This window comes from Varanus komodoensis, unplaced genomic scaffold (genome assembly GCF_004798865.1).
Source record: "Varanus komodoensis strain SLA01 unplaced genomic scaffold, ASM479886v1 scaffold8, whole genome shotgun sequence".
Taxonomy (NCBI): Eukaryota; Metazoa; Chordata; class Lepidosauria; order Squamata; family Varanidae; genus Varanus; species Varanus komodoensis.
Window position 1 is genome coordinate 10,281,488 of NW_025336481.1, and position 19,698 is coordinate 10,301,185.

General features: G+C 45.2%; 1 protein-coding gene across 1 annotated transcript in view; it reads right to left on the reverse strand.

Moving 5' to 3' along the window:
* PHACTR3 (phosphatase and actin regulator 3) overlaps positions 1-19,698 on the reverse strand; it is a 228,136-nt gene that overhangs the window by 132,085 nt on the left and 76,353 nt on the right. The window contains exon 3 of the mRNA XM_044455418.1: positions 1,449-1,465. Coding sequence (XP_044311353.1) covers positions 1,449-1,465 — 17 coding nt within the window. The remainder of the gene's footprint in view (positions 1-1,448; positions 1,466-19,698) is intronic.

The following is a 19,698-nucleotide window of genomic DNA, read 5'->3' on the forward strand; positions in this document are numbered from 1 at the left end:
CTCTCTCTCTCTCTCTCTCTCTCTCTCTCTCTCTCTCTCTCAGAGCCATCCGCTTAACCAGCATGAGCAACTTGTGGATATGGTCAGGGTGGATAAGGTTGATGGGACTTGTAGGTCGAAGCAGAGGGATGACCACAAGTTGCACATCCCTGGTCTGACCCTTTCTACCAGGGCCTTATGCTAAGGAAATTTCCCAAGGTGACCCAGCCTTCCCCAGACAGCTGCTTCCAGATGTGTTACACAGAAGTTCTCACAAACCTTGAGAGAAGTGGAAGTTGCAGTCTGTCCCATCTGAAGGTGAGTTTTAACATAAGAAAAGCCCATTCTGCACCACCACCCTAAATTCTGTGCTGTGGAAGCTTGGAGCCTATGACCTATCAGTTATGCAACCTGACGAAGATTGCAGAATTTCTTTTGGCAGCCTTCCAGCTCCAATTGAAGAGGAGCCGTGGAGGCAGGGTGCTGATTCCACCTCCATACGGAGACCTGCATGCGGCTTTGCAAATGACAGCTTTGGCTGGGCTTGCCCAATCAGGGCAGTACAGGATGTCTGTGCTTACAGTGGAACAGAAGGGAGCACGGCCACACACGCCACTTCACCCACGGCTGCAGCTCCATCGTTGGAGCAGCAGCTCCTGTCAGAATCACCTCCTTGGTGCACCTGCTAAAAGCTTCGTTTTGAAAGCTTCCGCATCCTGTACTGAGTTTGGCATCCATTCCACTAACAGAATCAAATATTTATTGCTGTCCTAAACCACCATAAATACAACTACACCCCAGACTGAAAGCAACCCACCATCATTTCTCCAGTCTTACGCTTGTTGGAAAACCTTTTCCCAAATGCCAAACCCTCAATCTGTTATTTAGGTAAATTTTACACAACTAGCTCATTCAAAACATTTCTTAACTCAAATCATAATTTAAGTCTGATACCTGCATAGAATAGGTAGTAGACTCAACCTCTCAAATTGCAGAAGAATATAAATGTTCAGCGAAAGGAAAGAAATCTTCTTTGAAACAATGTGGAGGGTAAAACATTGAATTTAGTTAATGTTATGGGGCATTTAGATTTAGGAAGATTTAACCATAATAATTTTGCTACTTCAGTCCCTAAAATAACAGGGGATAGGTTTTATGAGCTAGAGATTGCATTCTTGGACATCTAACCCCCTAATTAGTTGAGACAGTAAATTTTTCGCCTGATTAGCCTCCATCATTATGGAGACCATAGGGGAAAGCCAGTGCATAGTTCTTGTTCCAAAAACTGCTTCATCCATGCAGAAATATAGGTATCAATATGTACTTGACAACACCCCCCCATGTAATGTCAAAGCAGTGCATCCCAAAGTTCAAGGCACAGAACCAAATTTTAAATCTCACTGGTTGGAATCCAACCTCCAAATGAAGATCCGAAATCCAGGATTTTTAGGAAGACCAAGAACAGCCACGGGGATGACTGCCTGCACTGCCCCAGCAGATGGGCTGGTACCTTTCATGTCAAATCACAGTTCTTCTCTGCCAAACAAAGGCTTCCCTCCCAGCAGGATTACTATTGCCATCAGGCACTCTTGGTGAATTTCCAGTGGCTGGTTGCTGTGGAAAAGGGAACGTTGGATGAGATGGATCATTAGTCTCATCCAAGAATACATATTCTTATGTTCCAAACAAACTGCTCACGGGGCCGTAAAATATTATTCTAGAGAACAATCCTGCAGGATCGATACTTATTTGGTGGAGGGATCGAACCAAATGTGACTGGACAGAGCCTGGCAGGATGGGGGAGTGAAGAGGGTTCTACCTCTACTCTGCCTTCCTTTGTCATATGTTGAGCTAGACGGACTTCTGAGCCCTGATTGCTGCATTCTCAGCTGGGGATGTATGAGGAATTTGTTTTGGGGGTGGGAATGCATTGGGTTCCTTGTGCTGAGCTCCCTGGACTCCAGCCTACTTCCTTGGGGCCATGGGTCTGAGTTCCTGGTGAGACTGTCAAGTATTCCATGAGGGGCATCCCTCTACCAAGCCACGTGCAGCTACCTCCTTGTGCTGCTGCACAGAATGTGGAAGAAGTTTGCTGATTGTCCAACCTTGGTTCTGCAAGTGTTCCTGAACCTCCTCTCAGCTCTACTCTCTTTCTAAGCCCACATGAGAGGAAGTCTACGAAGGCTGGAGGGACAGATTCTTCTGAGTTGTGTCCCAATCCTATATTCAGTGCCTGGTTGCTACAGGGATGGAATGGAAAGGTCCTTCAGACCCAGTCGAGCCATATTATTCCTGCCATTTTCCTCAATAAAGGATAGGGAGTCCTGGAATTCAGCCAGCAAAACCTAACAGTCATTCACCAAGCATAAGACAAAGCAGCCCTTACATTATTTTTCCTACAAACATTTTGGACAGTGATTTAGTAAGGTTGGAAAAGGATCCCTAACATTGGCATGATGGAGATCAGTTGTCAATGGCAAGAAATGACGTAGCAACATCTGGGGAAAGAAATCTGATATTGTTCGTGGTAGACTATTTTTCCTGTCTGAACAGATTCTTCCTTGTTGTTCACAAGGGCTTCTGAAAAAGACATCTTGCATCGCCTGGACCATGTATCGCTCTATAGCAACCGGAGAACAGCTGTAAAGACCACAGGCAAATGGCAAGAAGCCTCTAATTAGTAGTTCTAAGTTTGGTGGACACTGTTGACAATGGAACTGGGCCCATCCAGTGCTGGTGCAAAATAAAATACTGGGATGTGTTCTGCGACACAAATATAAAGTCAGGGAAATGGTTGCAGCCCTGCCATCTCCTGATAACAGAGTTATGGTCTTGCGAGAGTACTCCTGTAAAACCCAGGGTCAGGTCTTGAAACTGGGTGGGAGATTCAGGACAGATACAGGGAAGGCCTCCTTCACACAGCACCTAGTGAAACTATGGAATTCACTCCAACAGGAAGCAGTGAAGGCCACCAAATAAACTTAACAACAGCATGGAGGAGAAGGCTATGAAGGGCTACTAGCATTGTTACTGTGTATTAGGAGAGATGGCTTGCTTGCACACACTAGTGGCTGAGGAGCTGAGGCAGGTGGAGCTCTTGTACCCATCCTGCTGGACGGAACCTGTGGGCAGCTACCACGTGAAAGGCGTGTTGGACTGGATGGACCCTTGGCCTGATCCAGCATGGCTTTTCTTATGTTCTTAGGGAAGAAGCTCAGGTGAAGGATCAAAGGGCACCAAGAAGGGGGGAAGTCTAGGTTCAGGAACAGTCCTCAGAAAAAGGCACCACTCGACCAGAAATCTGCACAGGAAGAGAATCCAGAGACCAGCACTAATACTATTAACTTCGTAAGACTAAGGATATTATGTTGTCCTCCCAACACTCTGAAGTCTTCATCTCCGAATCCTCAGCTGGGCAGAACCACCAAACACACACATGGGCACATACACAAATGAATCAAGCATTGGCCTTCTAAGTACTGGCGCTTCCCCAAAGGGTGGAGGTGGAACTGGTTACTGCCTCTGCAAGCCCTCCGTTGGCTCCAGTCCTTTGCTGGAGCAACATCCCCAGCTACTGCTCCTGGGCGCCTGCACCCCTGCGGAATTTTTCCCAGCTCCACATGGAGCTCTCCATGGTCCTGCCATCTTTCCCAGTTCTCCCCGAGGACTCAGTCTGGAACAGGATTAAATCAAATCTTTAATTAATTGACCCACACCATCTTAAATTAGTGGATTTTTTTTTTCTTTAGCTTAATTGCCACATGAGGGAAGAATTTAGGGCAAGATAATCTGCAACCTGAGGGAAAAGGAGAGTTAACCCTTCCAACTACCATCCCCCTTGAAAAACAACCCCTATATTGCAGTTAAGACAACTAGGGGGGTGAATCCTTTCCATTAGCACCAAGGACACTCAAGGGTGTGAAATAGGTATGGGCCAGATCATCAGGGAGACATGACTAGATGCAGCTCCCTGCTAGATGCACAATATAAGAAGTGGCCCATGGATGGAGATGAAACTGTTTCTTTCACTTTGCGTTGGAACATGGGCGTCTCCATTTCTCCATGCCTCACTTTAGTTATGATGGAGTCCTGAATACCAGCCCTTCCCAACAGTCACAGCGGGAAAGACTTTGAATGCACTCAACAGCAAGAGGTTATGTAAGAGCAAACACATCCACGAGCTGTCTAAAATAACTGACAGTCACTTTTTGAAGAGCCACCAACAGCACTACACTTCTAACAGGTGGGATTTTTTTTAAACAGTGAAGAAAGAGGGCTACTGCTAGGATGTGTACATTAAAAGTCCTCCATTTGTCTCAGGTCCTTCTATGTGCAATTCCAGTCCATTTCCAGCAATGATTGCATGGGGCATCCCTCATCGCACACTATAATGGGAGCAGCTTGTGTTTTCATTGCAATGGACTGGGTGGACCCTAGTAGCCAAGGGCACAAGCTGTAATGTCCCCAGTTCAAATGTCAGCTCATCATGAGTTCACAAAAATGACCTTCTGTAAGTCACTGTCCTCCATCTCACATTCCCTCATCTGCACAGAGGGATAACAATTCTACCCTGCTTGAGCAGAGCCCTTATATGTATCAGCTTCAGAGGCAGTATCCATGGTGCTGAATTCAGTGCACAAAATAGGTTCACCAACATGGTGACTCCCATAAAGCTCAAAATCAAAGCTGCAATGGATAAGGAGCCCCACTGGTATAGGAGGCACTGGTGTCCCCTGCCCTGGATGACCTGCCTTTCTGTTTTCGATGAGGCAGGCAACTGATGGGTAGAGGCTCATGGGGGCAACTGCTCTGGAAAGGATTGTGTGTTTTTGGAGGCAGGGAGGAGGCAGGATGATGGGGAGGAACAGTGGCTAAAGCTGGGATGGCCCTCTAGATAGTCTTCAGACCCAGGCAACATGATCAGGATGATGGGAATTGCAGCTAAACAGCAGGTTTGTTGGAAGCCTGCAGGTTTCTCCCTTATTCAATTGTATTGAATGTCAAATGTTAGGATTGAATACTCCATGGAAATTTGGCAAATATTCAGAAAAGAACCAGTGAATATTTAGCAAAAAAAAATCTCCAAAACAATTTTCAGGATAATTTCTGATAGCAAATATTTGACTTTAGACTACAACACCCATCATATAAAGTAGTCTAAAATCCCTGATGGGCACCAGATTGGAGAGGGATGACCAGAAATAACTATGTGACACACTCAAAACACCAGCAATGCCAATTCCAGGGTTTGCAAGTCTCCCTCTTAGGCCCCCTGCCTCCGTGAGTCCCCCTTGGTGCCACCACTGTCACCAGAAGTCCCTGCTCTTCCTCTGCTTTCTTATCACCACGACCACTTTTTTACCTGGCAGACAAGCAGCCAGTGAGCAAGGAGGCCAGGACTTCTCCTGCTGCTACTTCTCACAACCGTCCTTGCCTGGGTCCGAGTGAGATGCATATGGACAAGCAAGATGCAGTGGGAAAGAGGAACCATCATGGGGCTCTTGCTACAGTGGCATTCTCAGCAGGAACCCAAGTAGGCCTACTTTTCCAGCTAGCTCTGAACAGCAGGTATGCATTGTGGCTCCAACAAGCATCACCTCCCTGCAGCTGTTGCGTCGCTTGAGATGGAGACTCCTAGGACAGCCGTAGGCAGTTCTCCTGTCAATGCTTGAGGGAATATGTCGTCATGGCAAACATGGGAGAAAAGTCTGGACCTATCTCTCCCTGAGAGATGCAGGTGGTGCAGTGGTTTAAACCGCTGTGCTGCTGGGCTGGTTGATTGAAAAGTCACTGGTTCGAATCTACACAACGGGGTGAGTTCCCGTTGCTCCGTCCCAGCTCCTGCCAGCCTTGCAGTTCGAAAGCCTGCAAATGCAAGTAGATGAAAAGGTACCACTTCGGTGGGCAGGTAACAGCGTTCCATGCACTTCAGTGTTTAGTCATGCCGGCCACATGACCACAGAGACTGTCTGCGGACAAACGCTGGCTCCCTCGGCCAGGAAATGGAGGTGAGCACCGCCCCCTAGAGTCAGGCATGGCTGAACTCAGTTTCAAGGGGAAACCTTTACTTTTACCTTTATCTCTCCCTGTGTGCCCCAGTTACAATCCTGATCAGCCCTGGCTCCGTACACACCCTCAGCAGCTATTTACAGTTTAAAAACAAAGCAACTTCAAGTGGAGCATTTGCAATCATGTCTAGTTCAGCCTGCAGCTTAGTACTCAAAGGTGATGCAGTTAAGATCATGTATATTTGCCCCCCTAGACTAGCCCTAAAGTGCAGGGGGGAATCCTAAGATTTTTAATAATCCACAACAGCCCAAAGAAATTCATCCACCTTCCATCAGATATAAATAGAGCAAGCCTAATTCCACTCTCCGTTACACGTAGATAGGACAAGAGGAACAAACAAGTATAATCCACAGTGACAAGTGTGCTGAGAGGGAGCAGAAGATAAGCAGGGCAATAAATCATAATCAGCTTTCATCAGAAATACACGGAGAACTGCAGGGAATAAGCAGATCTCTCTAATATCCACACTGATATGAGGAGCCATCGCCCAGAGGTGCAAACAAAGCCATGTTTTCCTAATCATCCTCTCTCACTCTCTGCATGCGAAGTTTATTGCTCTGGGGATAATCGTTGGGGAGGGAGGTTAGCCTACGAAAGATTACAGTCAAAAGGTGTGCAGGCTGCACATTTATAGAAATGTTGTTTGTTCAGGACCCAGTGAATAGGGAGCAGCATTTAGCTTCCTCTCAAAATTCAGAGGCTCGTGAGCCCTCTGGAGAAGTGAGCAGAAGTCCATGTGAGAAGCAGAGAGTCTACAAGGAAAAGGCTGGGCACATTTCATCCAGTGTTTCCATGAGATCGTGGTGATTGCATGAAGGGGTTCCAGATCACACGGAAGCTTAAGCACATGCAGCTCCCCCTTCTCAGGCATTCCCTCCGAAGTGCATGTCTGAGGGGGGTTACAGGCACCCATTGCAATTAAGTGAACACGGAGTGCATGAATTCTTCCATGCATCCATGCAACAGAGCAGCAAAAACAGCACTGCTCGTGGCTGCAGAGTGATGTACGGGGCTGCCCAACACTGCTTTCAGAAATGCCACCAGACATCTCTTTAAAGAAGATTGCTCAAACTTGCTCTATTTATTTCCATCCCAGTATTACTTGTGTGCTGTGCACTAATCAGCATCAAAAAACAACAAACAGAGTTCCCACCTTCGGGAGAAATGTCACACCCTAATGTGACATCTTCATTTTAGATTCTGAACCTAATGTGCAAACACAGAGATAGACCACCCTGGGTTTCACTAAGAACCAGTGCCCAAGGGTGTCTGTCCCCCGCTCCTTCCAAATCCCTTCTCCTCTTGTGTCCTGCCTTCAGACTGTCAGCCTGAAGGCAGGGGTCATCTTGTTCCTGAGGACTTCCTGTGGAGTTATCCAGCTGTGGCCACAGGTGATCAACAGTCAGGAAGTGTAGCGTGCATATATGTCAAAAATAGCATCCTAACAATAATCACTCAGACCACAACAGGAGTTCAGGCCATGGGCCATGTTGGGCAGGCTTCAGCTCAGGAGGAGAGACCTCATATCCTGGGTTTTTAAATTAAAAAAATTAAAATTATTTTAACTAGCTGCAGCAAATTCCTTGCACTTAGAAATTGTTAAGTATTTTATTGTTGTAACAATGGTTTTAATATATATCTATATGTTTTCCTTCTGTGTAAACTATCTTGAGATTCTATAATGATTGCATGGTATGTTATTATAAATTACTGTATTAATTAGGATTTTAAAATGTTTAGCCGAGAATGGACCGGGGGGTTTAAAATGTTGTTGTTGTTGTTTTCTTTTAAATTGTTATATTATTATTATTTATGTATGTTTTTATGTATTCTTTGTGAGCCGCCCCAAGGCTTTGTTGCGATGGGGGTGGCATAGAAATGTTTTAAATAAAATAAATAAATAAACAAACAAACACTTGAAATACATAAATAATAGCCAGTGTGAGAGAAGGATAAAGGCTGGGATTTTTAGGGAGAAAAGGTCAGACCTTTTCCCCTTAAAGCGATTATGAAAAACAACCCTGCAAGGATGATGGTTCTTTGTGCTGAGACATCTAGAATTTATCCCATCCATAGCACCTAGAAACTCAGGCACAGAACTCACCTTTTTACCCATAGAAACAATAGTAAAGGTCATGAAGAAGTAATCATCAAGAAGCAAGAAATATGTATTATATATCAGAGACTTAGAAGAAAGGGAGTCAGACACACACTCTGAACACAGGCAAGGGCAGGCACTGAAAACAGGCCAGGGCTAGTTCTGAACCACGTCTGGCACCTAAGTCTTTGGACATCTCGCACCCATTTTGCCCACACAAGGATAGCCTGCCCTGCAGGACAGGTAATGGACTCTCTTTTCTCTTTCTCTTTCAGGCAGGAAGTTCTTTAACTCTTTAGAAATATAGGGTAAAATTGGGATGCAACAGGGATATTTGCTGTCTAGACAGCATCAGGCTAAAAGCTCATGCCTGCTCTATATTTTCTGCTGAATAAATATTCCTTTCCTTTCTGAGTGTTGTGAGTGCTTGTGCGAATGCAAAACTAGGTCTTGTTCTCCCTGCCCATGTGCACATTAAACCGCAGCAAAATATTCTGGGTCTTTAAAGGCAACCTAGTGGGCAAGGCCTTCTTTTTGAGCTGGCATAACAATGGCCAAGTGCTGAATAGCAAGAGGAGGAGGCAGGAGGCCGTCAGGAGGCAGAATGAATGCTGCAACAAGGATGCTTCCCAGCAGCCACAAAAGGTCTCTATAATGAGCCACTTTCCAACTAAGCTAGTGGTGCTTGATTCCATGAGATTCAGGTGCCTTCACTTGAGCAGGACTCTGTGACAGGATCAAGTGAGCCTGGCACCATTTGGCCTCAGTCGCAGTGTTCTCTGCTCTTCTGTTCTTGGACATCACCATGAGCACGTCTGGAGCTGGGGATGCAAATCCAGCTGGAGCTCATTGGGTGCTCTAGTTTTGCAGTTTTCTGGGCTTCCCTCAGGTGTGTTTTCCTGCTTTATCCTGGCATGTCTTTCATTCCCTCTCTCTCTTAACTTTTCTTTACACACAAGGGTCACCAGGGTATGTACTGGCAGCACAGTCTTCCTCTGATAGGGTCATGCATGTGCTGGGTGAGAAGGTTGTCTCAGGTGATTCTGGTTATGGTAATTAGTGGACTGGAAAAAGTGCTACAAAAATGGTCAGGTGGCCAGTTGGCTTAGAAAAACGGTGAGCGAGGGGAGACGTGATGGAGGTGTTTAAAATAATGCATGATGTGGAGAAAGCAGAGAGGGAGATATTTCCCTGCCTCTTCCATAGCACTTGAAGATGGAGTCAACCCATGAAGCTGGTTGGTGGGAGGTTTAGCATAACTAACAGGAAGCCCTTCTTCATACAATGTATAGTTTAATGACAGAATTTGCTGCCGTGGGATGTGGTGAAGGCTGCCGATCTGGAAGGCTTTAAAAAAAGGATTGGGCAGATTCATGAGGGAGGAGGCGATCTGTGGCTGCTAGACTTGTGAGCCATGTGTTGCTCCTTCACCAGAGGTGACACAGAAACACAGAAACAGAGCAAGTCAGAAGGGGTCTCCCGGGCCATCTAGTCTGACCCCCGACTCCAGCCGGCATGCTTGTATACACTAGTTGCTGAGCAGCTTGGGCAGGGGGAGGACTTGTACCCATCCTGCTTGAGAGAACCTGTGAGCACCTGGCTGGCATCGTGCATATGGAGTGCACCATGTGCCTAGACCTTTGGTCTGATCCAGCATGTTCTTGTTTTCTTATATTTTTGTGACGTTACCAAGTTTATTGTGGAACAAAACCATGCCTGACCCCTGGGCTTCTTCCTGGACACACATGGTGTTACTTAACTCCCATGTTGCAGATAAATAGTACAGTGTAAGTTCTCTCACACAGATGTAGTTCATTGGTAGAACAAGGGTGTGGAGTCACATCTGAGGTCACACAGTGTCACTGGCCCTGCTGCCACTGTCAACACATTAGTCACGGATGCCTTGAAGGAACGTCTACACAGGTAGACTTCTACTTCGGGGGGGGGGGGATGTAGTACCTCCAGGTACCAATGAACCTCTGGACACTTTTTTGATGCACACCAAGGTATCCTAACTCTTCTCTTAAAACGAAGCTAAAAAACTTTAGTGAATTTTCTTTCAGGCAGCTGGGATCCCTTCAAAGCAAAATGAGGATCCCAGACTCATTTTTACTTCCCATGAATGTCTCTGAGCCCATGAGAATATGAATGTGTGTGTGTGTGTGTGTGTGTGTGTGTGTGAGAGAGAGAGAGAGAGAGAGAGAGAGAGAGAGAGAGAGAGAATGAGAGAGAGAGAGAGAGCGAGAGCGAGCGTGCACAGTGACCCACAGTGTGTGTGTGAGAGAGACAAGGAATGAGTTGGGTGACATAGAAATAAGGAGAGAAAGTGTCTTGGGTTGGCGAATAGCTAAGCAGGGATGTCATAGATGGGACATTGTGGAGGGTTTTCTTTCATAGGGTTGTCATAAGTCAGGGATGACTTAATGGCACATAACCACAACTTCTGTTGGCACCAAAATGTGCCTTCAAAGGAGTTGTTTGTTACATTGGGGCCAAGCCCCCCTACTCAGTCTTTTGGGGCAGGTTACTTGTTCTTTGCCAAGCCTCCAATGTCAACCACTTTGTGGTGAAACCCAGGTCAGCTTCTCCATCCCTTGAATGTGCCCATCAGCCCAAAAGGGATGCCCACCCTTGAGCCAAACATGCACAGGTTTTCCCCATGCCCAACCCTGCGGATTGTGCAGGGGTCTTGAATGGCTTGGAGGAAAGCTGTCTGGAGGGACACGACACAACCCAACCCCTGGGGAAGGTGTAGAGACATGGCCCCATAGACCTGTGTATGCGTGATTCTCCTTCAAGCAAAGAAAGTCTCCTGGTGGATTCCAGCTGGGTTTGAGCCCCATTGGAACATCATGACCCCCGGGCAACACCTTTCTCTAGAAAACAGGGGGAAGCAGATTGTTATTCCTCAAGAACAAGCCATTATGAGAATTCCATCAGCTGCACAGGGCCCATTGTGCAGCAAGTTGGGCATGAAGAGAGATAATAGAAGGCTATAATTCTCCCTCATCAACACTAACGCAGAGACAGTTGAAGACAAAACAAGGAAAGCAGTCATCCCACATTTCTTCCAGAGCACCCGGGGACAAGGAACTGCTGATGCTCCCCATTCAGCGAAGCAAGACCCTGTGCAGAGCTAGTGGTCCCCCATCCCGCTTGCAAAGAAGAACAGCTTAGATGTGTGCTTTCACCACCAACAGCAACCAGGTGGAGACTGGTGCATACAGTCAGTGCACAAGGGCGACACAACTGCAACTCCACATACAACACTTCGGAAAGCTTCCTGAGAACTTTCTGAGTAGAGTTGAAACAATGATCTATTAGTAGAAATCTTTACCCCCAGATTAGAAAACCGGATCCATTAGATGGATTGGCATCTACTCATCATGTGATTTTTACTGGTATTAATTAGAAAATCTCATAAACCATTACTGCCAAATAAAACACTTTGCATGTCATTTACTGAATGCTATCACTAGTGCATGTCAACTATAAAATATTCTTTTAAATATTCTACTACATGCTACCTATCAATATAGTGAAATCTTTTTTTAAAAAAATGAAATCAAATAATACATTTTATTGGATGTCAAAAGTCAGGATTGAATGCTCCATGGAAAATTGGCAAATATTCAGAAAAGATCCTGAAAATACTCAAAAAAAAATTCTCCAAAATGATTGTCAGGAAAATTTCTAATAGCAAATGCTTGACTTGGTCCATAATCAGTTGGGGTTTTTTTGAGATTTTTGAAATATGTCAGTCTTCCATGTGGGATTGGTACTAGCAGCCAGATTCAAACCAGTGCTTCATGTGGTTGTTACCTGCAAAATTTCTCATAAATTCATGTGGTCTGGAGGCCCTTTCAGTGTGCTAATCAGCCACATTGAACCTTGGTATACAAAAAACTTGGTATTTTCAGGATAGAATAAGCCTTTGGACATGAACCCCTATTATATATGTTCCTCTTGGTGATTCCAAGACTCCTTGATGAACCAAAAGCTCAGCATCTGACTTGGGACTCGTCCAGGATACTAGCACAGAACCAGGTTCAATACTGGATATATGAACTGAATTAGAAGGGATGGATTTCCTTTGGAAGCTTAGGTGGTTATGCTCGAGATTTGGATCTGACCAGCTGAAGGTTTTACTTGAAGGCTATGGAAACTTGAAGAAAAAATGTCTTAAAGAGAAGGGCAAATTGATAAGAGAGTCAGTTACCAAAGGTTCTGGCTGAGAGCCAGTCAACAGCCTTCTGTTGGGAAACTTTTAGCTTGGGCTCTCCTCTGTTGAGTTGGGCATTGGATTGAATCGGGGTATTTAATCTCTTTCAGCCTGAGGAAAAATCAGGTGAAGCGAAAATAGCAAAATCTCAGCAGCATATTGTAGGTTAAAGCTCTTGGTGCCAGAAAGTGGCCTTTGTAGAAACATTTCACCCTTTCAGAACTGGGAGGGGAGTTTGCACAAAAGCTAGGAAAGCCCTGAAGGGGCTTGGGCTGGAGTCAGGGGTAGGATCCCCAGGGGCCTGGACTGAAACTGAGAGAGGGGTGGATCTGGCCTCCAGCCCTGAGGTTCTGCACCCCTGGACCACAAGAAGCTGGTGATTCCCATGTCAGTGTGGTTCCTCATCCATTGCAACATATTTTGAGCTCCAGAGACAGTATCCATGGTGCTGAACTCAATCCACAAAATAGGTTCACCACCTGGATGGCTCCCATACAGCTCAGGATCAAAGTTGCAATGAATAAGGAGCCCTACTGATACAGGAGTCACTGGCCTCCCCTGCCTTGGACTAAATGGCCTTCTATGACAGCTCCCTTTCTGTTTTCGATGAGGCAGGCAACTGCTGGGTGGGGACAGGTGCTTTGGAAAGGATTGGAGGCAGGGAGGAGAGGCAGGATGATGGAGAGGAACCGTGGCTGAAGCTGGGATGGCCCTCTAGATAATCTTCAGACCCAGCCCACATGATCAGGATAATAGGAATTGTAGTCAAACAGCAGGTTTGTTGGAAGGTTGCAGGCTTCTCTCCTAGGGTAAGGTAAAAGTACCTGTGAAGATACGAAGAAAGCAGGAGCTCAGGAGCCAGTGAAAGAGGGATGGAGAAAGAATGGCAAGGAAACCTGTGCACACTTTGTGGGAGGAACTGACCAGAAAGACAGAGGCTTTGGAAAAACCTTGAATGCAGGACAGGGAGAAGGGGCACAGGTGATGCCCAGAGCCAGGTGTGACTTTGGAACCATTAAAGGCACCTTGTGCCCTCCAGATGTGTTGGAATACAGCTCCCAGGATCCCCCAGCCAGCTGACTCTGGGATTTCTTAGAAGGGGAATCTACCAACCCAGTGTGAATTGAGGACTCTATCAGAGTTGTGAGACTCAGGAGAGAATTTCTCATATTAATTTGCGCAAAGCAGCCAGTTCTCTGATCATGCAGACCTCCAGTTTTGAGAATTATTGCAGGAACACAGATTCCCCTGTAGCCTGATCAGTCTTCATCCTTGTTAGCTAGGGACAACAAGGCAGGGAACCTAACACAAATGCGAGATTGCCCCCAGTGAGGATGATTCTTTGAAGAGGAAGCATAATTTAAGCAAATTGGGCACTAAGCCAAGAGACAGCCTGCTGAAGGGGCAGGCTTTGATTAATTTATTAGATGGGTGCTAGAAAGCATTGCCTCCTAATTCAATTTTTAAAACCCTTTTCATTCAGCTGTGCATATACTCATGAAAATTGCATGGGGCTTGATAGCCCTGAGTCCCAGAATCTCTGCTCCCCAACCAGCTGAGCTGTCTTTGACATAAGCCTGTTTTCATGGGGCTCTTTCCAAAGAGCCATTTCAGACTGGGTTCTTCCACAACACAGAATGCTTAGCCTGACTCACTTTCGGTGAGGATGATCTGGATTATCTGGAGATGTGTGGGGGACATTGTGCATCCCGAGAACACTCCTCAGCCCTACGCAGTGTAAGGAGAGGTCCTTTTTTTATCTCAGTCCTAATTCCCTTCCACTTTACCTATTTTAGCTTGTAGGGATTTAAGTTGACCCATTCCCTATTTACACCATATTGGACCTCTGTGAAGCTCACAGGTCTGTCAAAAGGGTGGCTTGGCTTGGCTTGGCTTGGCTTGGCATGTTAATTTAATAGTGCATGTGAATATGTATACAAACACATATATTTCTGCACACCTACCAAATGCCCTAGTAAGGAGAAACTAGTCCCTTACTTTCACCCACTCAAGTTCACTCTTAGAAGGGGTTATACTTGTAGTTCTATCTATCTATCTATCTATCTATCTATCTATCTATCTTTCTACCACCCAATAGCCGAGATTCTCTAAGTTAGAAAAAGTTTTTAAAAAGCAAACCACAAAAATCAACACAGAACAACAAACACACAGCAACTGCAACTGAATCAGCATAGAAGCAGAGCAGTGGTACACGATAATATGCAATAGTGAAACTAAAATTTAAGACGTTCTGCTGTTAAAATGCTGGGAAAATAACAAGGGTTTCATCTGATGCCAAGAAGAACACAAAGTAGGTGCCAGGCACACCTCTTTGGGGAAATTATCCCATAGCTGGGTGCCACAACCAGAAAGGCACAGAGATGGACCCCAAAAGCTGACCTTGTGGTCTGGGTGGGTACATAAATATGAGAGTTGCCATACACTGTTATTGATGTAGCATGTCATCATTTGTCAGCTAAGTGTATTGTCTTGAAACCAATCAAATAGCCTCAGAAGCTTATAAAACTCTTCATCCAGCTTCTGTTGGTAAGCTGCGAAACTATGCTCAGTTCCATAATCACTCAGTGCGAATTTCCTCTTGACTGACTATATCACTGTAAAATGGTGTTGAAATTAGTTCCTAAGGAGATTGACCCAATAAACAGAAAATACAAATAGTCCATTTTATTATGCATTTTCATACCGCACCCATCCTCTGTCCACAGTATTTCTCCTTGCTTTCCCACGTATGCCAACTAACCCAGGAAGTGCAGTTTTGAGATCCAGACAACACAGACTGAAAAAATACGAACCTCCATGCATCACAGTCTGCAGCCACTAGAATCCAGCAACTGGCTTCCAATGGCTCATAAAGACATCATGACATAAGATGAGCCCGGCTGGATGAGACCAAAGAACCATCTAGCCCAGTGTCCCATTCCTACAGTCCCCAACAAGATGTCCCTGGGACCAGGATACCTAAAGGAACACCTTTTTCCCTGTATGCCCTCCTGCCCCCTGAGATTGGCAACAGAAGCCCTCCTCCAGGAATCCTCTTTGAAAGATGTTAGGAGACAGGGTACCCGGAGGGGGGCCTCCTCTGCAGTGGCGCCCTGACTATGGAATGCGCTCCCCAGAGAGTTCCACCTGGCGCCGTCATTATATGTTTTTTGGCACCAGGTTAAGACCTTTTTATTTAATCAATATTTTAATATGTTTTCATATTGTATTTTATTGTTGTATTTTATTAACTTGCAGCCAGAGTGGGTCAATTTACTTATGCTGTAAGTCATCCAGAGACGCAAGCAATTGGATGGCATACAAATTTTATAAATAAATAAATAAGTCCACAAACAGAACCTGAGTGTAGCAGCACTCTCCCACCCATGCTCCCCAGCAACTGGTATCCAGTTCTATGGTGCCTGATCTTCACTAGCTGCCATCAGTTCCCTTAACCTTCAGGAATTTATCTAATCCCCTTTAAAAGTCTCCCAGGTTGATAGTCATCACCACATCATCAGAAAGAAGGCATACCTATGTGTCATCCTGCCCCAAATCAACTGCTATTCAGCTATGCACTGTGATGTCAAAATCCCTTTTCTGGCCAGCACAGACTCCATCAATATATATATGAAGTTAGACATTTCTTCCCTCTTTAGCTCAGTTCATTTATTTGCAGAGCATACATTTTAAGATCTAGAGATAAAAGTTCTTGCAAGTAAGTATGCAAAGGACATAAAGCACCAGTTCACGGCAGAAAGCCATCAGATGCTTCTGTCTGGAGTGTGATTTATTTAGCCCATTCGGGCGATGGTGAACACAAATTCTGTGGGCTACATGGTTGTCAGGACATCTGCCTCTGTTGCTTTGGCAATGGGGCTTAATATTTAAAGGGAACAGGGCTAATGGATGAGAAAAGGGACAGAAAACCATTATTCGGTGTATGCAAAAATGTCTGCTCACACAGAAATAAAATTTAAAAAGTGATGAGCCTGGAGAAATAGCTTCCTTTTGAATTCTCTCTCTCTCTCTCAATCTTTCTTTTGAATAAGTTTATTCTTAATAAATACCTAACCAAAAAACAAAAAAACCTAAAAAGCATCAATCATCAATAACATCAGACCTACTCGGTCAGCCCCCCACATTTTTCTTTTTATGTTAAACTATAAACATATTTAAGCCTATGCACAGTCCTGTTTCTCTAGCCAATGATAAAAAGAGTCCCAAGTTTGATCGAAGTCTGTATCTTCTTTCTCCTTCAGAGATAACTTCCTTTTGAATTCTCAATAGCTGGTCTTTACTTGCAGGAAAAAAGTTCATTAAAACAAAGACAGCTGTGGGAAAACAGGGTGAGTGCAGAGTGGTGATTTTGAGTGATTTTTTTAAAGAGCACAGTTGAATGCAGAGAGTAAAGCATCAGGAGTGATGAAGAAACTGCTAAAGCTTGAAAATTATTTGTTAAAGCACCCAGATTAGATGGGGTACCGATAAAAGTGTTTCAAGCTGCAGAGATTAAATCAATTCAAATCCTAACAAGAGACCCCAGACTGGAAATGCCAAATAGACATTCCAACCCCCAAGAAAGGAGATGCTGAGGATTGGGTGAGTGGCCATCAGACTACTGAACCAATTTCCCATGCAATGCGCAAGGTGTTGCAGCAAAGAACGTAACCCTGTGTTGAATGAAAAATGCTTGACGTTCAAGCTGACTTGCCCAAACAAAGAGGCACTTGAGATCATATCATAAATACATGTTGGCCCCTGAAGCACACCATGGGAACTATCCGTGGTGCTGAACTGCCAAGCTATTCATTGCCACTTTTATGCTGAGCTTTAGAGGCCATATCCGTGGTACTGAACTCCCCAAGATAGCCTCACCAGCATGGAGCACTGTGAATAGCTCCTATGAAGTTCAGAATGAAACCTGCAATGGATAAGGAGCCTCACTGACATAGGAGGGGACCAGTCCCCTCTGGATATACCCACCACACACACATGTGCACACATGGTGCCCCTCAGCTTTGACCAGCTTCCTACCACACTGTGAACCAATCGCCCTCTCTAAATAAATCAGTGTCTCTCCTGCTTCAAAGAGAAATCTTATGGCCCACAAACACCATAGTGCATTGGGGACGGACCCCACCTGGGGAAGGAACTACAGCCTTAGCGAAAATGTTTTCCCAACCACTGCTCCCTCAGAGCAGCTCCCATCCCTTGGAGAAAGTTCTGCTGCAGCTCCTCTACCTAAGTTAGTGATATGATCTCAGAAGTGGGGTGGGAATCAGGAAAGGATGTGGATCTACTGGATCTGCAAACGTTGTTGTTTCTATCTTGCCCAAAAACAAGGTGAGAGAGCCGCCTGGGTTCAGAGGCTTGCTAAGCTTAAGATGTACAACCAAAGGATGCAGCAGTGGTAAAAACCTCTTCTACTCCTCCTGCCCTGCCTGCAGAGTTTAAAAGACATGAAGGGCTCTGTTGTTGTTGCTGTAGTTAGTCGCGAAGTCATGTCCGACCCATCGCAACCCCATGGACAACATTCCTCCAGGCCTTCCTGTCCTCCACCATCCCCCAGAGTCCACCTAAGCTCACACCAACTGCTTCAGTGACTCCATCCAGCCACCTCATCCTCTGCCGTCCCCTTCTCCTTTTGCCATCTATTGTTCCCAGCATTGGGCTCTTCTCCAGGGAGTCCTTCCTTCTCATTAGCTGGCCAAAGTATTTGAGTTTCATCTTCAGTATCTGGCCTTCTAAAGAGCAGTCAGGGTTGATCTCCTCTAGGACTGACCAGTTTGATCACCTTGCAGTCCAAGGGACTCGCAGGAGTCTCCTCCAGCACCACAATTCAAAGGCCTCAATTCTTCAGCGCTCAGCCTTCCTTATGGTCCAGCTTTCACAGCCATACATTGCAACTGGGAAAACCATAGCCTTGACTATACGCAGTTTTGTTGGCAGGGTGATATCTCTGCTTTTTAGTATGCTGTCTAGATTTGCCATAGCTTTCCTCCCCAGGAGCAAGCATCTTTTAATTTCTTGGCTGCAGTCCCCATCTGCGGTGATCTTGGAACCCAGGAAAATAAAATCTGTCACTACCTCTACTTATTCCCCATCTATTTGCAAGGAAGTGAGAGGACCGGATGCGATGATCTTAGTTTTCTTAAAGTTGAGTTTCAAGCCAACTTTTGCACTCTCCTTCTTCACCCACATCAAGAGGCTCTTTAGTTCCTCTTCACTTTCTGCCATTAGAGTGGTATCATCTGCATATCTGAGGTTGTTGATATTTCTCCCAGCAATCTTAATTCCAACTGGTGATTCATCTAGCCCCACCCTTCTCATGATGTGCTCTGCATATAAGTTAAATAGGCAGGGAGACAGTATACAGCCTTGCTGAACTCCTTCTCAATTTTGAACCAATCAAAATTGGTTCAAAATTGGACATGGAACCAATCAGTGGTTCCGTGTCCAGTTCTCACTGTTGCTTCTTGACCCACATATAGGTTTCTCAAGAGGCAAATAAGATGGTCTGGTACTCCAATCTCTTTAAGAACTTGCCACAATTTGTTGTGATCCACACAATCAAAGGCTTTAGCAAAGTCAATGAAGCAGAAGTAGATGTTTTTCTGGAACTCCCTAGCTTTCTCCATGATCCTGCATATGTTGGCAATTTGATCTCTAGGTCCTCTCCCTCTTTGAAATCCTGCCTGTACTTCTGGTACTTCTCGGTCCACATACTGCTGGAGCCTAGCTTGTAGGATTTTGAGCATAACTTTGCTAGCATGTGAAATAAGTGCAATGGTGTGGTAGTTTGAACATTCTTTGGCATTGCCCTTCTTTGGGATCGGAATGTAAACTGACCTTTCCAATCCTGTGGCCACTGTTGAGTTTTTCAGATTTGCTGGCATATTGAGTGTAGCACTTTTACTCTATCGTCTTTTAAGATTTTGAATAGTTCAGCTGGAATACTGTCACCTCCACTAGCTTTGTTGTTGCTCATACTTCCTACGGCCCATTTGACTTCACATTCCAGGATGTCTGGCTTGAGGTCAGTGACCACCCATTGTGGTTATCAGGGACATTAAGCTCTTTCTTGTACAGTTCTTCTGTGTAATCTTGCCACCTCTTCTTAATCTCTTCTGCCTCTGTTAGGTCCCTGACATTTTGGTCCTTTATCATGCCCATCTTTGCATGAAACATTCCCTTCATATCTCCAATTTTCTTGAAGAGATCTCTGGTCCTCCCTATTCTATTGTTTTCTTCTATTTTTTTGCCCTGTTCATTTAAGAAGGCATTCTTATCTCTTCTAGCTATTCTCTGGAATAGCTAGAAGAGATAA